Source organism: Leucoraja erinacea, chromosome 5, assembly GCF_028641065.1.
Source record: "Leucoraja erinacea ecotype New England chromosome 5, Leri_hhj_1, whole genome shotgun sequence".
NCBI lineage: Eukaryota > Metazoa > Chordata > Chondrichthyes > Rajiformes > Rajidae > Leucoraja > Leucoraja erinaceus.
Genome location: NC_073381.1, coordinates 44,614,493 through 44,628,862, shown reverse-complemented (window position 1 = coordinate 44,628,862; position 14,370 = coordinate 44,614,493). Strand labels below are relative to the sequence as shown.

The window sequence follows — 14,370 nt, the reverse complement described above, 5'->3', positions numbered from 1 at the left end:
TGGACATTTTTTGCAAGCTTTAGAACCAATGGACATTTTTTTGCAAGCATTAGAACCAATAGACATTTTGTGCAAGCTTTAGAACCAATAGACATTTTTTGCAAGCTTTAGAACCAATAGACATTTTCTTGCAAGCTTTAGAACCAATAGACATTTTTTTTGCAAGCTTTAGAACCAATAGACATTTTTTTTTTTTAGAACCAATAGACATTTTTTGCAAGCTTTAAAACCAATAGACATTTTTTGCAAGCTTTAGAACCAATAGACATTTTTTTGCAAGCTTTAGAACCAATAGACATTTTTGCAAGCTTTAGAACCAATAGACACTTTTTTGCAAGCTTTAGAACCAATAGACATTTTTTGCAAGATTTAGAACCAATAGACACTTTTTGCAATAGACAACATTTTAGAACCAATATACACTTTTTGCAAGCATTTTAGAACCACTAAGGGCACTCACATTTGAGTAGACGTGTTCAGTGTTATTCACAGCTCAGAGAAGCGTGACCCTCTGCCTTCCTCCATCTTGAAGAGTAAGTGAGGCACACCACTTCCTGGTTTTATAGTCCCTCCCCCCTGCCGCCAGCGGGGGCAGCAGAGAGAATGGGGAATTTTGCAAAAACATTAATCTCTGTCATTTTTCATCGACGGGAAAAATCCTCGGCACACATGCGGCGGAGGGGGGGCTCTGAGCAAGGTGGCCAAAAATGACGGCCGTAGGTGGAAGCGTTCTCTCGGAAATCGCAGCACAGACGGCCAAAAGCGGTCAAGAACAGAGATTTAGTAATATAGATGGGAGATTTTATTGAAACATACAATATCCTAAGGGTATATGACAGGATGATATTTCCACTAATGGGAGAATCTCTGATGAAGTTATGTAGTTACAAGATAAAGGGGCAGTTATGCTAATTTGGGATCTTTAGTTGCAGAGGTGAGATTACTGGAGGATTTGACAGGTTAATTTCTGAAAGATGAGGGTTATAGAGATCTGGCCCAGAAAGGAGTTGAGGCCTGGAGTGGTTGAGCAATAATCAAATTGAATAGTGGGCCATGCTTTAGGGGTCAGATGGCCTACATCTGCTCGTATTTTCTTATTTATTTCTTATTCTCAGTATCTTTGACCTGTTATTGGCAGCTTCAGTTATTTCACTCCCTTTAAAATTACTCTCTATAGCTGTATACCTCAAGCTCATTTAAGAATCCATTGCTTTGGCTAAACTCTAGGATATCGCTCCTATTATTTTTTTGTTAAATTTTTCCAACTACATTTTGAAGTAATTAGAAATTAATATATGGTAAAAGTGCATAATCATGCATTATATTAATTTTCACCTCGAGTTTTATATAGTTTTAGAGAGTGAAATTATAAGAATTTTAACCTGCTAGAATATTTTCAAAAACATAAACAAAGGGTGATAGTACACAATAGTTCAGTATTAAACTGCTGAACTTCAGTATGGAATCACCCAAAATGAAAAGTTAATAAGTGATGTTCATTGAGGTTTTATGAATAACAACATAAAGAAATGTAATGCTTTAAAATGTGTTTCCTTTTGCTTCTGTCTAGGTTAACACCCTATCTCAAAAGCTACAGTCAGAGTTTACTGAAGTGATGGATGAAGTCTGGGCAAATGATGCAGTTAGAAGTGTTGTCCTCATCTCATCAAAACCAGGATGTTTTATCGCTGGGGCTGACATTAAGTAGGTTGCAATTTTTTAATATAATTCCAGCCATTACTCAAGGAATTACTTGCAGGACTGCAGAAGAACAGTAGGGTGAGACTAATTCTTCCAAAGAGGAAGCATAGTCACAATTGGCAGTGAACTCTCCCGCATGATGTCAACTTCATTAGTTCACAGAAAGAGGTGTTGCAAGTAGACAGGGTGATGAAGAAGACTTTTGGAATACAAGCCTTTATCAGTAAGGGCTTTGAGAATAAAAGTTGGGATGTTACATCATAGATGTACAAGTATGATGCCATACTTGCAATATTATGTTCAATTTTGGTCATTCAGATTCAGATTCAATTTTAATTGTCATTGTCAGTGTACAGTACAGAGTCAACGAAATGCATCATCCAAACATTGACATTGAATCCCATGAACACCAATAAAGTTGTGTTATAGGGGGGTTACATTAACATTAAATAAAGTCATGTAAAATCTTTTTTTTTGTTTGCAGTATGATACAGGACTGTAAAACTGTTGAAGAGGCAGTTCATTTATCTCGAGAAGGGCAAAAAATGTTTGAGAAGATTGAAGAATCCACCAAACCAGTTGTAGCTGCTATCCATGGCTCTTGTCTTGGAGGTGGTCTTGAGGTATGGAATGTGTTCCGATTTTATAAACCTCCATTATTTGATAAGAATTTGTTAACGGCAATGTTGACCGAAAAACACATCTTGCAAGAACATCCCCACATCTTGTGTCTTCAGTTATCAATTATATATGCAACAGGAAAGTTCTGGAGATGAAACCTCGCCCCTATTGCCCCCCCACAATGAAAATCCCCAAGGGGGGGGGGGGGGGGGGGCGACGTCGGCGCTGACATCCCCCGCCCCCCATCCCACTCCCCCACAAGGAAAGTTCTGGAGATGGGACCTCTTCCGTATTGCACCCCCCTCCCACAATGAAATTCTCAAAGTTTTAAATGTCAATAACTTATGAAATATAAGATCAATCTGCACAAACTTTTATAAGAATGACCACGAGACAAAGGTGAGTACGGTTGTGCAAACATTTTAGCGCTATCATGTACTGTTTCGGCGTAGGTCCCGGATCACATTAAAATAGATGGATTGATAGATGATGACAGTTGTAGTAACATAGATAGATCACACACACACACACACACACACACACACACACACACACACACACACACACACACACACACACACACACACACACACACACACACACACACACACACACACACACACACACACACACACACACACACACACACACACACACACACACACACACACAATTTGTTATTAGGGCCAAATGATGGGGTGCACTATTTTTGGCCTAGTAAGCCAAAAAAACGTGAATGATTTTTAATTTGTCATTGAAACTAAATTATTGAATGTGTTTACAGGTCGCCCTTGCCTGCCATTACAGGATAGCAACAAAGGACAGAAGGACAATCCTGGGCACTCCAGAGGTCATGCTTGGTTTACTGCCAGGGGCTGGGGGCACTCAGCGATTACCAAAGATGGTAATTAATTCCAACATGTAAATTTGATTGCAGTATAAACTGAAATGACAATTCAGAGGCGCTGTCCTTTTTTGTTAAAATTCATGATGGAACAGTCAGGTATAGCTGAAGTAACTTGGAGAAAGGTTTTGATGTCGACTTGATGGGTCTATGCAGCATTATATTATAATGCATTCATTCATACTTTAGAAGATATATTGAACTCCAGAAGAAGTAATTTAAAGTTAAAGTCTAATCAGCTTTCCGAAAAAAAAGTCACACAGAACAAGTAGATTTATTTGGATTTTAAGATCTTTAAAAAACGTTTTTGCAATCTTGCAATCCATATACATTAATAAAAAATGTTGATTGTAGAAGCACTTTAATATCTATACATTAACAATATATTAGAAAAGGAAGCAAAAGACAGTTGTGGAGGAATAGCAGATCAGGTAGCATCTGTGGAGAGAATGGATAGGTGATGTTTTGGATTGGACTCTTCTTCAGACGGATTGTAGTTGGGTGGTGGGGGGGGGAGGTTGGTTCAGGCCAAAACCTGGTAAATGATAGGTGGATACAGATGGGGGGGGGGGGGGGGGGGGTTGATTGGCTGATGGGTGGACAAAGGTTGGAGTTGAAAAGGAGACAAAAAGATGTCAAATAAGGAGAGAAGAGGAGTGAAATGGAAAACCAGGAGATGTGATCTAGGTGGAAGGGGATGGGGAGGAGGCAGGAAGAGTGATAGAAATGGGTGGGTGAGGGCAGAGGAAGAAAAAGGGGGAAGGCGAGTTAATCAAAATTAGAGAAAGGTTGATATGGGAGGGGGTTAAAATGGTTAGCAACCAGGTGATTCGGAGGGTCTTGGTGAGCCGAGCGCAAAAGTTAGGCGAAACAGTAATCTAGTGGTGTGGATCAGCTTTTTCCTTTGAGAATAGGGAAGATTCAAACAAGAGGACATGACTTCAGAATTAAGGGACAGAAGTTTAGGGGGAACTTCTTTACTCAGAGGGTGGTATCGGTGTGGAATGAGCTTCCAATGGAAGTGGTGGAGGCAGGTTCGTTGGTATCATTTAAAAATAAATTGGATAGGCATATGGATGAGAAGGGAATGGAGGGTTATGGTATGAGTGCAGGCAGGTGGGTCTAAGGGAAAAAAGTTGTTCGTCACGGACCTGTAGGGCCGAGATGGCCTGTTTCCGTGCTGTAATTGTTATATGGTTATATGGTTATAGTGTATGCTTGGTTTTGCCAATGTAAAGGAGGCCAGATGTTATGTATACTGCGGTTGTTGGGGAAAGTAGTTGCGAAGGGAGTGCTATCTGCGGAAAGCATATGGGGATTGGAAGATGTGACTGTTCGTGGGATCACATTGAAGATGGTGGAAATGTCGGAAAATTATGTGTTTGATGCGGAGGCTGTGGGGTGGTGAAAGGTGAGGACCAGGGGAACGTTATCCTTGTTCTGCCTGGAGGGAGGAACCTCAGCAACCCTTCCAGCTGAGACGGAGGTTTGCATTGCACCTCTTCTAACCTTGTCTACTGCATCTGGTGTTCCTGTTGTTGTCTCCTGTACACTGGCGAGACCAAGCGTAGGCTAGCCGAACATTTGCGAAACACTTGCACTCTGTCTGCTGAGGCCTGTTGTATCTCCTCGTTGCTAACAATTTAAACTCCCATTCCCATTCTGACTTTCCTGTCCTGGGATGACAATTCCATTGCCAGCGTGCTGCCCGACCCGCTGAGTTACCTCAGCACTATGGATTTTGCTGGATTCCAACATTTGCAGTTCCTTGTATCTCCATTAGTAAAGTCATCAGGGAACAAAGGAAAACTAGTTCCTATATTTAAAAAGTACATACAAATCCAGGACTGTACATACATATTTACTTGAAGCAGAATGGATTTTTTACACAAATACATACTAGATAAAAAATTTAAAGAGGGAAAATAAGGAAAAGCTGCAAATACATTTCAGAGCGAGGTTATTGAGTTATTTGGACAAACAAATGGCTTAAATCTTTTATGACAAATACAACGTGTGCTGAAATATCTTGGGGAAATGCCAACAGTTCAGTGCCAAACATGACATTGCTTCATGTATTTATTACTAGTTCAGGATTCTTAAGGTAATGCACAAATCTGCAACTTCAGGACAATTTCTATTCTGTGATCTGACATGACATTTTATGTTGCCCGTTGGTTCAATGCACACTTGAGTAAATTCCCCACCAGAATGGTAAAACAGTAAAGTAAAATCAGCAAGGTTAAGAAAAAGAACTATCATCATCTTCCCCTCCAGAATGATTGGAAAGCAGAGACATTTTATTGAACACAGCTAACTATGATGAGACAAGACAGAATATCATGCAGTGTTCATGCTGGAGAAACTCAGCGGGTGCAGCAGCATCTATGGAGCGAAGGAAATAGGCGACGTACCATCTCTGTGATCCTTTTTGCCTTGGCGATGAACATGATCGTCAAGTCTGCTGAGCCAGAGTGCTGGGGCCCTCGGACCAAGTCAGGAATGCGCCAACCACCAATCAGAGCCTTCATGGACAACCTGACTGTCACCACTGAGTCAGTGCCAGGAAGCAGGTGGATCCTGCAGGGGTTGGAGAAGCTGATTGGATGGGCAAGGATAAGGTTTAAGCCAGGAAAATTAAGGTCACTGGTGCTGAAGAAGGGCAAAGTCATGGACGGGTTCTGCTTCAGCATCGAAGGGACACCAATCCCAGCTGTCTCCGAAAGGCCAGTGAAGAGTTTTGGCTAGGTGTTTAACAGCAGCCTGAAGGATACAGCATCTGTCCAGGTAACCTGTCAGGAGCTGGAGAGTTGGTTGAGAGCAGTGGACCGGTCGGGGCTTCCCGGCAAGTTCAAGGCATGGATTTACCAGCATGGTATCCTGCCAAGGATACTCTGGCCACTGCTTGTCTACGAAGTCCCAATATCCATCGTAGAGAGATTGCAGAGGAAAGTCAGCAGCTTTCTCAGAAGGTGGCTGGGACTGCCCAGGAGCCTTAGCAGCATCGCCCTTTACGGAAATAACACCAAGCTCCAGCTGCCCCTGAAGTCCCTGGAGGAGGAGTTTAAGGTGACTCGGGCCAGGGAGGTGATGCTGTACAGGGACTCCAGCGACCCCAAGGTGGCTCAAGCAGGGGTGGAGGTGAAAACTGGGAGGATGTAGAGAGCCGGCGAAGCCGTGCTGCAAGCAGAGTCTCGGATACGCCACAGAGTCCTGGTGGGAGCAGTGACTTGGGGAAGAGCTGGCCTGGGAATCTTCCCATCTCCCCAGTTTGACAAGGCCAAGGGGAAGGAGAGGCGCAGGCTGGTCCAGGAGGAAGTGAGGGCAGTGGTGGAGGAGGAGAGGTCTACCAGAGAAGTTGGATTGAGGCAGCAGGGGGCCTGGACAAGGTGGGAGCAGGTCATGGACCGAAAAATCACATGTACTGAGCTCTGGCAGGCTGAACCACAGCGCATCAAGTTCCTGGTCCAGGCAGTGTATGATGTCCTGCCCAGCCCATCGAACCTCTTCATCTGGGGCAAAGCGGAATCTCCAGATTGCCCGCAATGCTCAGGCAAGGGGACGTTGGAGCACATCCTGAGCTGCTGCCCAAAGGCTCTTGGACAGGGCCGGTACACATGGCGTCACGACCAGGTTCTTAAACCCATTGCAGTAGCCATCAGCATGGGAATCAGCAGCTGTCGACAAGAACGCCCCACCACCCAGATGATCACCTTCGTGAAGGCCGGAGTGCAGCTGCCAAAAACCACAGCAGCCAGGAATCTGTCAGGAATCCTGGCGACTGCGCAGAACAGGCAACTTTCCGTAGACCTGCGACTGCGCAGAACAGGCAACTTTCCGTAGACCTGGTGAAACAGCTGAAGTTCCCACAGCACATTGCCACGACCACCCTGAGGCCAGATATCCTCCTGGTCTCAGAGGCAACCAAAAACATCGTCTTGTTGGAACTGACAGTGCCGTGGGAGGACCGTATGGAGGAGGCGCACGAGAGGAAGATGGCCAAGTATGATGAGCTGGTCATAGACTGCCGTAAGCAGGGCTGGAAGTCAAGGTGTGGGAGGGGGATGCCCATCGAGGTTGGCTGCAGAGGTTTTGCAGGGCAATCGCTCTACAAAGCCTTGAGTGATCTGGGCATAAACGGAGTGGCGAGGAGAAAGGCCATCAAGAACACCGCAGAGGCAGCAGAGAAGGCCTCGAGATGGCTCTGGATCAGGAGAGGAGGTCCTTGGGGAGGAGCGAATGCCACCTGAACACAAGTCGTGGTCTGATCAACCACGGTTAGGTCGCCTGGGTGAGGGTGTCTGATGTTGAAAGACCCGAAACACCCAATGACCCCAGGTTACATCACTGATGATGTGTTCAGGAGCATCTATCGATGTATTTGTATCAATCACTCTGCGCATGACAGTGAAGTATTGGTAAAGTTTTGTTTGTTAATGAAATTGTGGATGCATGTGCATTATTATTACCAATTTGTGCTCACTTGTAGACTCGGGTTTTGTTTAATATAGACAACAACACCTAATTTTGCTGAGCATTAATGCCAAATCAAGCAAAACCAAACTGAATCAAAAATAAGAAAATAAAATGCAAGCCTTCAATGTAGGACAATCTCTAATAAATTTAACAAGGAATTCTGGAATGATTTTTAGGCCAAAAGAGGATAAGACTACAAAATATGCTCCCAGAGTGGTAAATGAAATGTATGCACTCAAGACAAAACTGAATGAACAATGAAGGACAATTGAAGTTTTTGAATGAAGGAATTACATGGCAAATGCTTGACTGGAACAAAAACTGACATAAACCATTTGGCCATATGGTTTTCTGTATTGCTTGGTGAACGTAACTGAATGTCCTAATTCCCTGCATTGGTGTATCCTCAGATTGGTGTTCCTAATGCTCTTGACACCATGTTGACTGGGAAAAATATTCGTGCTGAAAAAGCCAAGAAATTGGGTTTGGTGGACCTGTTAGTTTCTCCCCTTGGTAAGTAATTTCTAATATTTCCGAGCCATATATAGTCATATCTACCATCAAAAAATGTTTTTGTTTACCAACAACCTAAACCTTGAAACAGATCATGCTTGAATCACTTGCAATTCTCAATGATTTAGACGGCCTGTAATGGATCTACAGGCCTTTTTTCATAAGCAATTGCACAGGTGATGTCCCCAATTGGCAATTAGGTATCAAGTGATCAACACCTGAGCCCTATTCCTGCCCTATTCCTGTTGGAGCTCCGACCCCGGCAACTCTACCCCTGGCTGCGAGGCGCACCAAATCCAGCGCCGCCCGCGGCCGGATGCCCGCAGCCCCAGCTCCGCGAATGTTGGGAGTCGGCGGCCACAGCGCTCCGGAGCTTACCGCACGGCGACCCGGTAAGGCATTGCCAGCTCCCCGCTGGTATCCCAGCGCTGCGACGCCACCGACTCCCAACATTCACGGAGCTGGGGCTGCGGGCGGCCGCGGGCGGCGGTGGATTTGGAGCACCTCGCAACCAGGGGTAGAGTTGCCGGGGTCGGAGCTACAACCGGCGCCGCCCGCGGCCGGATGCCCACAGCCCCAGCGCTGCGGAGCTTACTGCACGGCGACCCGGTAAGGCATTGACCGCTACCCGCCTCTCCGACCAGGTAGGGGACTAAGAATTAAAGTTTACCCCTTCACCCCCCCTTCACATAAAAGCCCTCCAAACTAACTGACTAACATTTAAGCAATGATTTACAGACGTTTAAGTGTCTCCCCGGTCTCCGGGGAGGAGGCAGCCGCTACAGTAGTACAGACCTGCTGGGTTGACCGTGGGTCGTTTCGGGTCAAGTTTGGCGCCAAACGCGAGCTTTGGTGTGCAGACGACATCCTGGAAAAAATGGCCGGTTTTCGGAGTTTTTCGGTTTCCGCAACTCCGGATAAAAGGTTGTGCACCTGTACTACTAAAACTCTCATCTTGTCTGTGAGTGAGCATATTTGTTTGTATGCCAGCTTTTAGTGATCTGAACTACGCCAAAACTAAATACGATAGCGCTAAAAATGTTTGCACCACCTCACTCATAATTGTCTTTAGTAGTGCATCAAGTTTCGTTCAGATTGATGGTATAGTTTAAGTTATTAACATTTTTTAATTTACAAAACCCCAATTTGAGAAAAATTTCTTCCCTGTTCCTACACAGGCATGAGATTTCTCCGCGGATTTTGAAATTCGTTAAAAAAATCTAAATTTCTATAAATCTATAAATGGTTTTCTGTGAGAGCTCCGATTGGGTGAGAGGGACATCGGTCAGCAAGCAGTGGGGGGGGGGGACATGATTCAGCGCAATGATTGGTGGAGGGAGGCGTCAGTCAGAGGCGGAAGTGGGTGGGGGGGCGGGAAGCAGCCCCTGCGCAGTTGGGGGCTATGGGTGAGTGGTGAAATATTACATTGGGGGTACGGGTGAGTGGTGGAATATTGCCTTGGGGAATGGATTGAGTTGGTTGAATTGGCCTTGTGTTGAGGGAACGGGTGAGTGGTGGAATATTGCGTTGGGGGAACGGTTGCATTGGGGGACCAGGGCCTCCACTGAATCCCACCCACCCCCCCCCCCCCCCCCCCCTGCTCCTGCGGCGGCCGCCGCCGGGTGGTGGGGGAGACGATAGACAAGTTACTGTGAGGAGGAGGGAGAGAGGAGTTTGTGAGTGAGGCAGGACAGGCCGCCGCCGGTGGGGCAGGAAGGGGCGTCGCCATCCCGGCCGTGGCATTGACTGACAGGAGAAGAGATCAATCTGCGTGGCGCTGACTGAAGGAATCAGTCTTTAAGAATTTTAAACCTTGATAACTTTTACAATATACCACCAATCATAATGAAACTTGTTGTACTCGCAGCACAGGAGAAAGGTGAGTAACCTGCCGTAAAATCGTAGCGCTATCGAGTACCGTTTTTGTGCAAATAGAAAAACCCCGCAAACCGGAAGAGCACAAGATCAGAGTTTTAGTTATGTACAGATAGATAGATGTCCCGAAATGATACAGTAAAATTCTTGCTTGCTGCAGCACAACAGATATGTAAGTATGGTACTTCGTACTTCAAACCTTGTATTTCCCAATCTGTCATCCAGCGTATCCAACCCTAAGCTCAAAATATGAATGCTATGCGCCAGGACTGGGTGCCAAGTCTGGTGGTGGAGAGGTCAGTAACTCACCAAGAAGACCCTGCTGGTAGAATCTACTGATTAATTTTTACTAATTTGAATTTATGTCATTAACTGATGAGGCATTATTGCTCTAAAGACTAGCCGAATTGTGCTGAATGCCAAGATACTGATCCGCAAAGTCGGCTTAGGAAATCAGCTATGGGAACGGATCTGCCCCCTCTGGCCAGGCCAGAGTTCCAGAGCTCCGTTCCAGTTGCCGAAAAAGTGGTGACGGATCTGTACTTTCATTACTGGATAGGGAAGAAGACTGGCATAAATTTACCCGATCAAGAATCAAGAGTCTTTAATTATCACATGTACCAGCAACACAGCAATGAAAATGTTACTTGCTGTAGCTTAACAGGCCGGTAAAACACAATAAACACAGATGAAATATAATAATCAAAAATGCAATAAATGAATAACTTTAATGGACGGAGCTTTAGCCATATTCCAGTGCTGAAACATGATCATTAAAACTTAGTCTATAGTTAAATTCGCAATAAATTTTAATTTTCATAGGTCCTGGGTTGAAAAGTCCAGAAGAGAGGACAGTGGAATACTTGGAAGAAGTGGCAATTGATTGTGCCAGAGGAATAGCAAATAAACAGATCTCCCTCAAGAAGGACAAGAAAATGATGGACAGTAAGTTAGGAATCAACATATAATTTCCTGTGTAACAGTAGAATTTTGTTAATGTATTTTATGTTGCAGTAAATGATTTATGTGCAAATTCCATGCTATGTTTAACAAGTTTCGATACATTTTATCCTACACAACAAAAGATAATATATATTAGACTAAGTCGGACCTTTTGGGCCCCATCCCCCAACGGGGGACGGTGGGGGGGGGGAGAAACCGCGAATGGGCATCTTGGCCAGGCACAGGAGCAAACCGACAGAGAGATTTCCCCCCCTCCCCTGATCTGTCCGTCTCTGTCTGTCTGTCTCTCTCTGGTTTGAAGTAGAGCATGAAATCTGAAGTGAACCTGATGAGGTAGTGATGGGGAAAATGTGTAAGAAAATGTAAAAATTTAAGCATAGTGCGTAGTGTTTTGAGGAAGATACATTGAAGACCACACACACACACACACACACACACACACACACACACACACACACACACACTTGTATAGAGATGGTATTTATTTATGATGTCATGGTTATGACATTATTTATCCATAGCTGTTCACGAAGGATTAGTTGTCAAATTCAAACCATTGCAAACACTTCTATGTTGACATTAAAGTATGCTGTTTTGTGGAAGAAAACTCTTCTGGAAAGTGGCTCAGTAGTAAGTAGCTGAGCTAAATTTTATTTTTTGTTGTTAATTTAATATTTGAGTCATAATAATGGGACTACAGATTGGTATTTTTATACTATTAGATTGGAATCTAATACTACTATTAGATTATGTGAGACGAATTTAGCCAAGATCATTGTTCCTGATTATTGCTCAATGATCCCCGTTGAAAATGGTCACATGCATTTCTCAGGTTTTTACTTCATCTAAGCACCAGCTAGGACATAGTAAAATTTACAGTTATACTTTACTGCTGTTGTTAGATGTGCTGTTAATAGGCAATATATTAGATTGAGAACTGCTGTGGTATTCTTTCCCAGGATCTGAGTATTGCTGACCCATACATCATTCCTAAGTGCACTTGGGAGGCTGTCTTCTTTAACCTCTGTAGTTTATGCAAGCATAACCGCAACTCCACAATGCTGATGGGGAGGATGTTCACGTTTTTGACGATGAAGGACAGACAATATGTCCAAGATAGTATAGTCTATGACAGATTGGAAGTGATTCTGTTTCCCAGGTACTTATGACCTGTTAGGGATATTTTATATTTGAATTCAAAATAAGCTTGGAACAACATTATTATGTACTGTCAAAGATCGTTTATTTCATTTTACCCTTATTACACTACTCAACTCCATTTCTCCCTCAGCACATTTCTGGCTGAAACTGTGCCTTTGTCAGCTGTAGACATAATATTTAAAGCAATTTTGGATGGTTCTATTTGTTCCATACTCCAAATTTGAGGTAGTCAAAATCTCTGGTCTATCCCTTGCTCGAGCTGACCTACATGACTTCTTAGCTGACAGAACTTAAAAGCTTATTCCTGATTATGACCTAAAACATTATCTATCCATGATCTCCAGAGATGCTACCTAACCCTTAACTTAAGTTAACTTTTCACTTTTGAAATTGTAGAAACTGGTTAAAAATAGTGGTCTCGTGTTGAGAGAGACAATTGTCCCTATTACTTTCATAATGTATCAAGTGACATGCCGATCAAAAGACTCGAAGCCAAGGTTTAATACTAAGATAGACACAAAATGCTGGAGGAACTCAGCGGGACAGGCAGCACCTCTGGAGAGAAGGAATGAGGGACGTTTCGGGTCGAGACCCTTTTTCAGACTGAATGTTTAAGAAGAAACTGCAGATGCTGGAAAATCGAAGATAGACAAAAGTGCTGGAGAAACTCATCCGGTGAGGCAGCATCTATGGAGCGAAGGAAATAGGCAACGTTTCGTGTTGAGAACCTTCTTCAGACTGGTATCAGGGGAGAGGGCGGTACATAGATAAGGAATTGTAAGGTGTGAAAACAGGACAAATGGAATGGGGATCAAGGAAAATGTAGAATAGATCATTGTTAGTTGGGAGAGGGCAAACAGAGATAAAATGTAGTTGGAGACAATAAGACTGGTCGGTGAACTGGGAAGGGGATGGATGGAGAGAGAGGGAAAGCAAGGGTTATTTGAAGTTAGAGAAGTCATTGTTCTTACCGCTGGGGTGTAAGCTGCCCATGCAAAATATTAGGTGCTGCGGTGCTACTACTTAATCTTTACTAGCATTCAAGTTACTTAAACATCCATGCAAACCACTAACCTAATAATTTCTCAGTTGCTTCACTATTCCAGCTTATCACTTCCTGCACTAAATCATAAAACTCATGACTTGGAGTCATATAATACGTATAATGAATTGGCCAGATTCACTCTATTGAACTCCTATCTGAGCTTCGGACACGGGTCCCTCCTTCTACCAATGCTTGTTCCTGGTTTGTTACTGCTGATGTCTTTGACTGCTCTTTGTTTATCCTGTTTTTTCCTTCAACCTTCTTAAGGAAGCCTTTGTTCTAATCAAAGGCTCTCACAACCCTGGTCAATTATTTCGCTGTCACTCATCCAAAGACTGGATAAAGAAAACACCATCTTCCTTCCTTATCAGGCTAGAGAATTCTTAATTATGTTGCTTGTTCATATTTTAATTCTCACCATAGTCCCTTTGCAAAATGGCTGTTCCCAGACACCTTATCTTCTCAAGGCCACACAGCCTTGCCATGAAGTTACCTTCAGTTTTGCTCTCACCAGATGTCAATCACATGACCGTTTTCACAGTGCTCCATTGTTTTCGTGGGTCGAGGATTTCTCTCTCTCTCTAGCTAACAGCATCCTCCCAAAGCCTATCGGGATACTTGATACTCTTGCTTTTCATTTCATCTGTCCTTTTTTTTAACTTGGATGTATAATTGTGATCAAGATGAAATCTTCCCCACCGTTATTCCCCTCCCCAAACGTTTGACTCGATTTCAGTTTAGTTTATTGTCACGTGTACCACAATTATTTTTGCATCAGTGAAGCTCTGCCATAGTTGGTGTACTTTGCAAATGCAATTCCTTTCAAAACATTTGCATATTGTTGGCACAACAAGGAAAATGTGTTTTTGCCGTTATCATGGGATGTTGAAGCCACTTGTAAGGGTTGTTTTTATTGCCTGTTACCTTGTTCTCAAGAGGGTAATAAGCTGTCGCCTTGAACTACTATATATGATAAAGGTGAATTTTGACTCGACAATGATAAAAGACAGTAAGGTGTTTCCAAATGTGAGATTTGGAGGGGAACTGCTCCCTGTTCTAGATAATCGTTGTGGTTTGGAAGGGGTTCCTGGGTTATTGGACACATTGCATC

General features: G+C 43.7%; 1 protein-coding gene across 2 annotated transcripts in view; it reads left to right on the top strand.

Annotated features, from left to right (window-relative positions):
• LOC129697175 (trifunctional enzyme subunit alpha, mitochondrial-like) overlaps window positions 1-14,370 on the top strand; it is a 60,428-nt gene that overhangs the window by 17,973 nt on the left and 28,085 nt on the right. For both annotated transcript variants that reach the window (XM_055635485.1, XM_055635484.1), the window contains exons 4-8: window positions 1,571-1,704; window positions 2,186-2,324; window positions 3,107-3,226; window positions 8,113-8,215; window positions 10,913-11,035. In XM_055635485.1, the coding sequence (XP_055491460.1) occupies window positions 1,571-1,704; window positions 2,186-2,324; window positions 3,107-3,226; window positions 8,113-8,215; window positions 10,913-11,035 (619 nt within the window). The remainder of the gene's footprint in view (window positions 1-1,570; window positions 1,705-2,185; window positions 2,325-3,106; window positions 3,227-8,112; window positions 8,216-10,912; window positions 11,036-14,370) is intronic.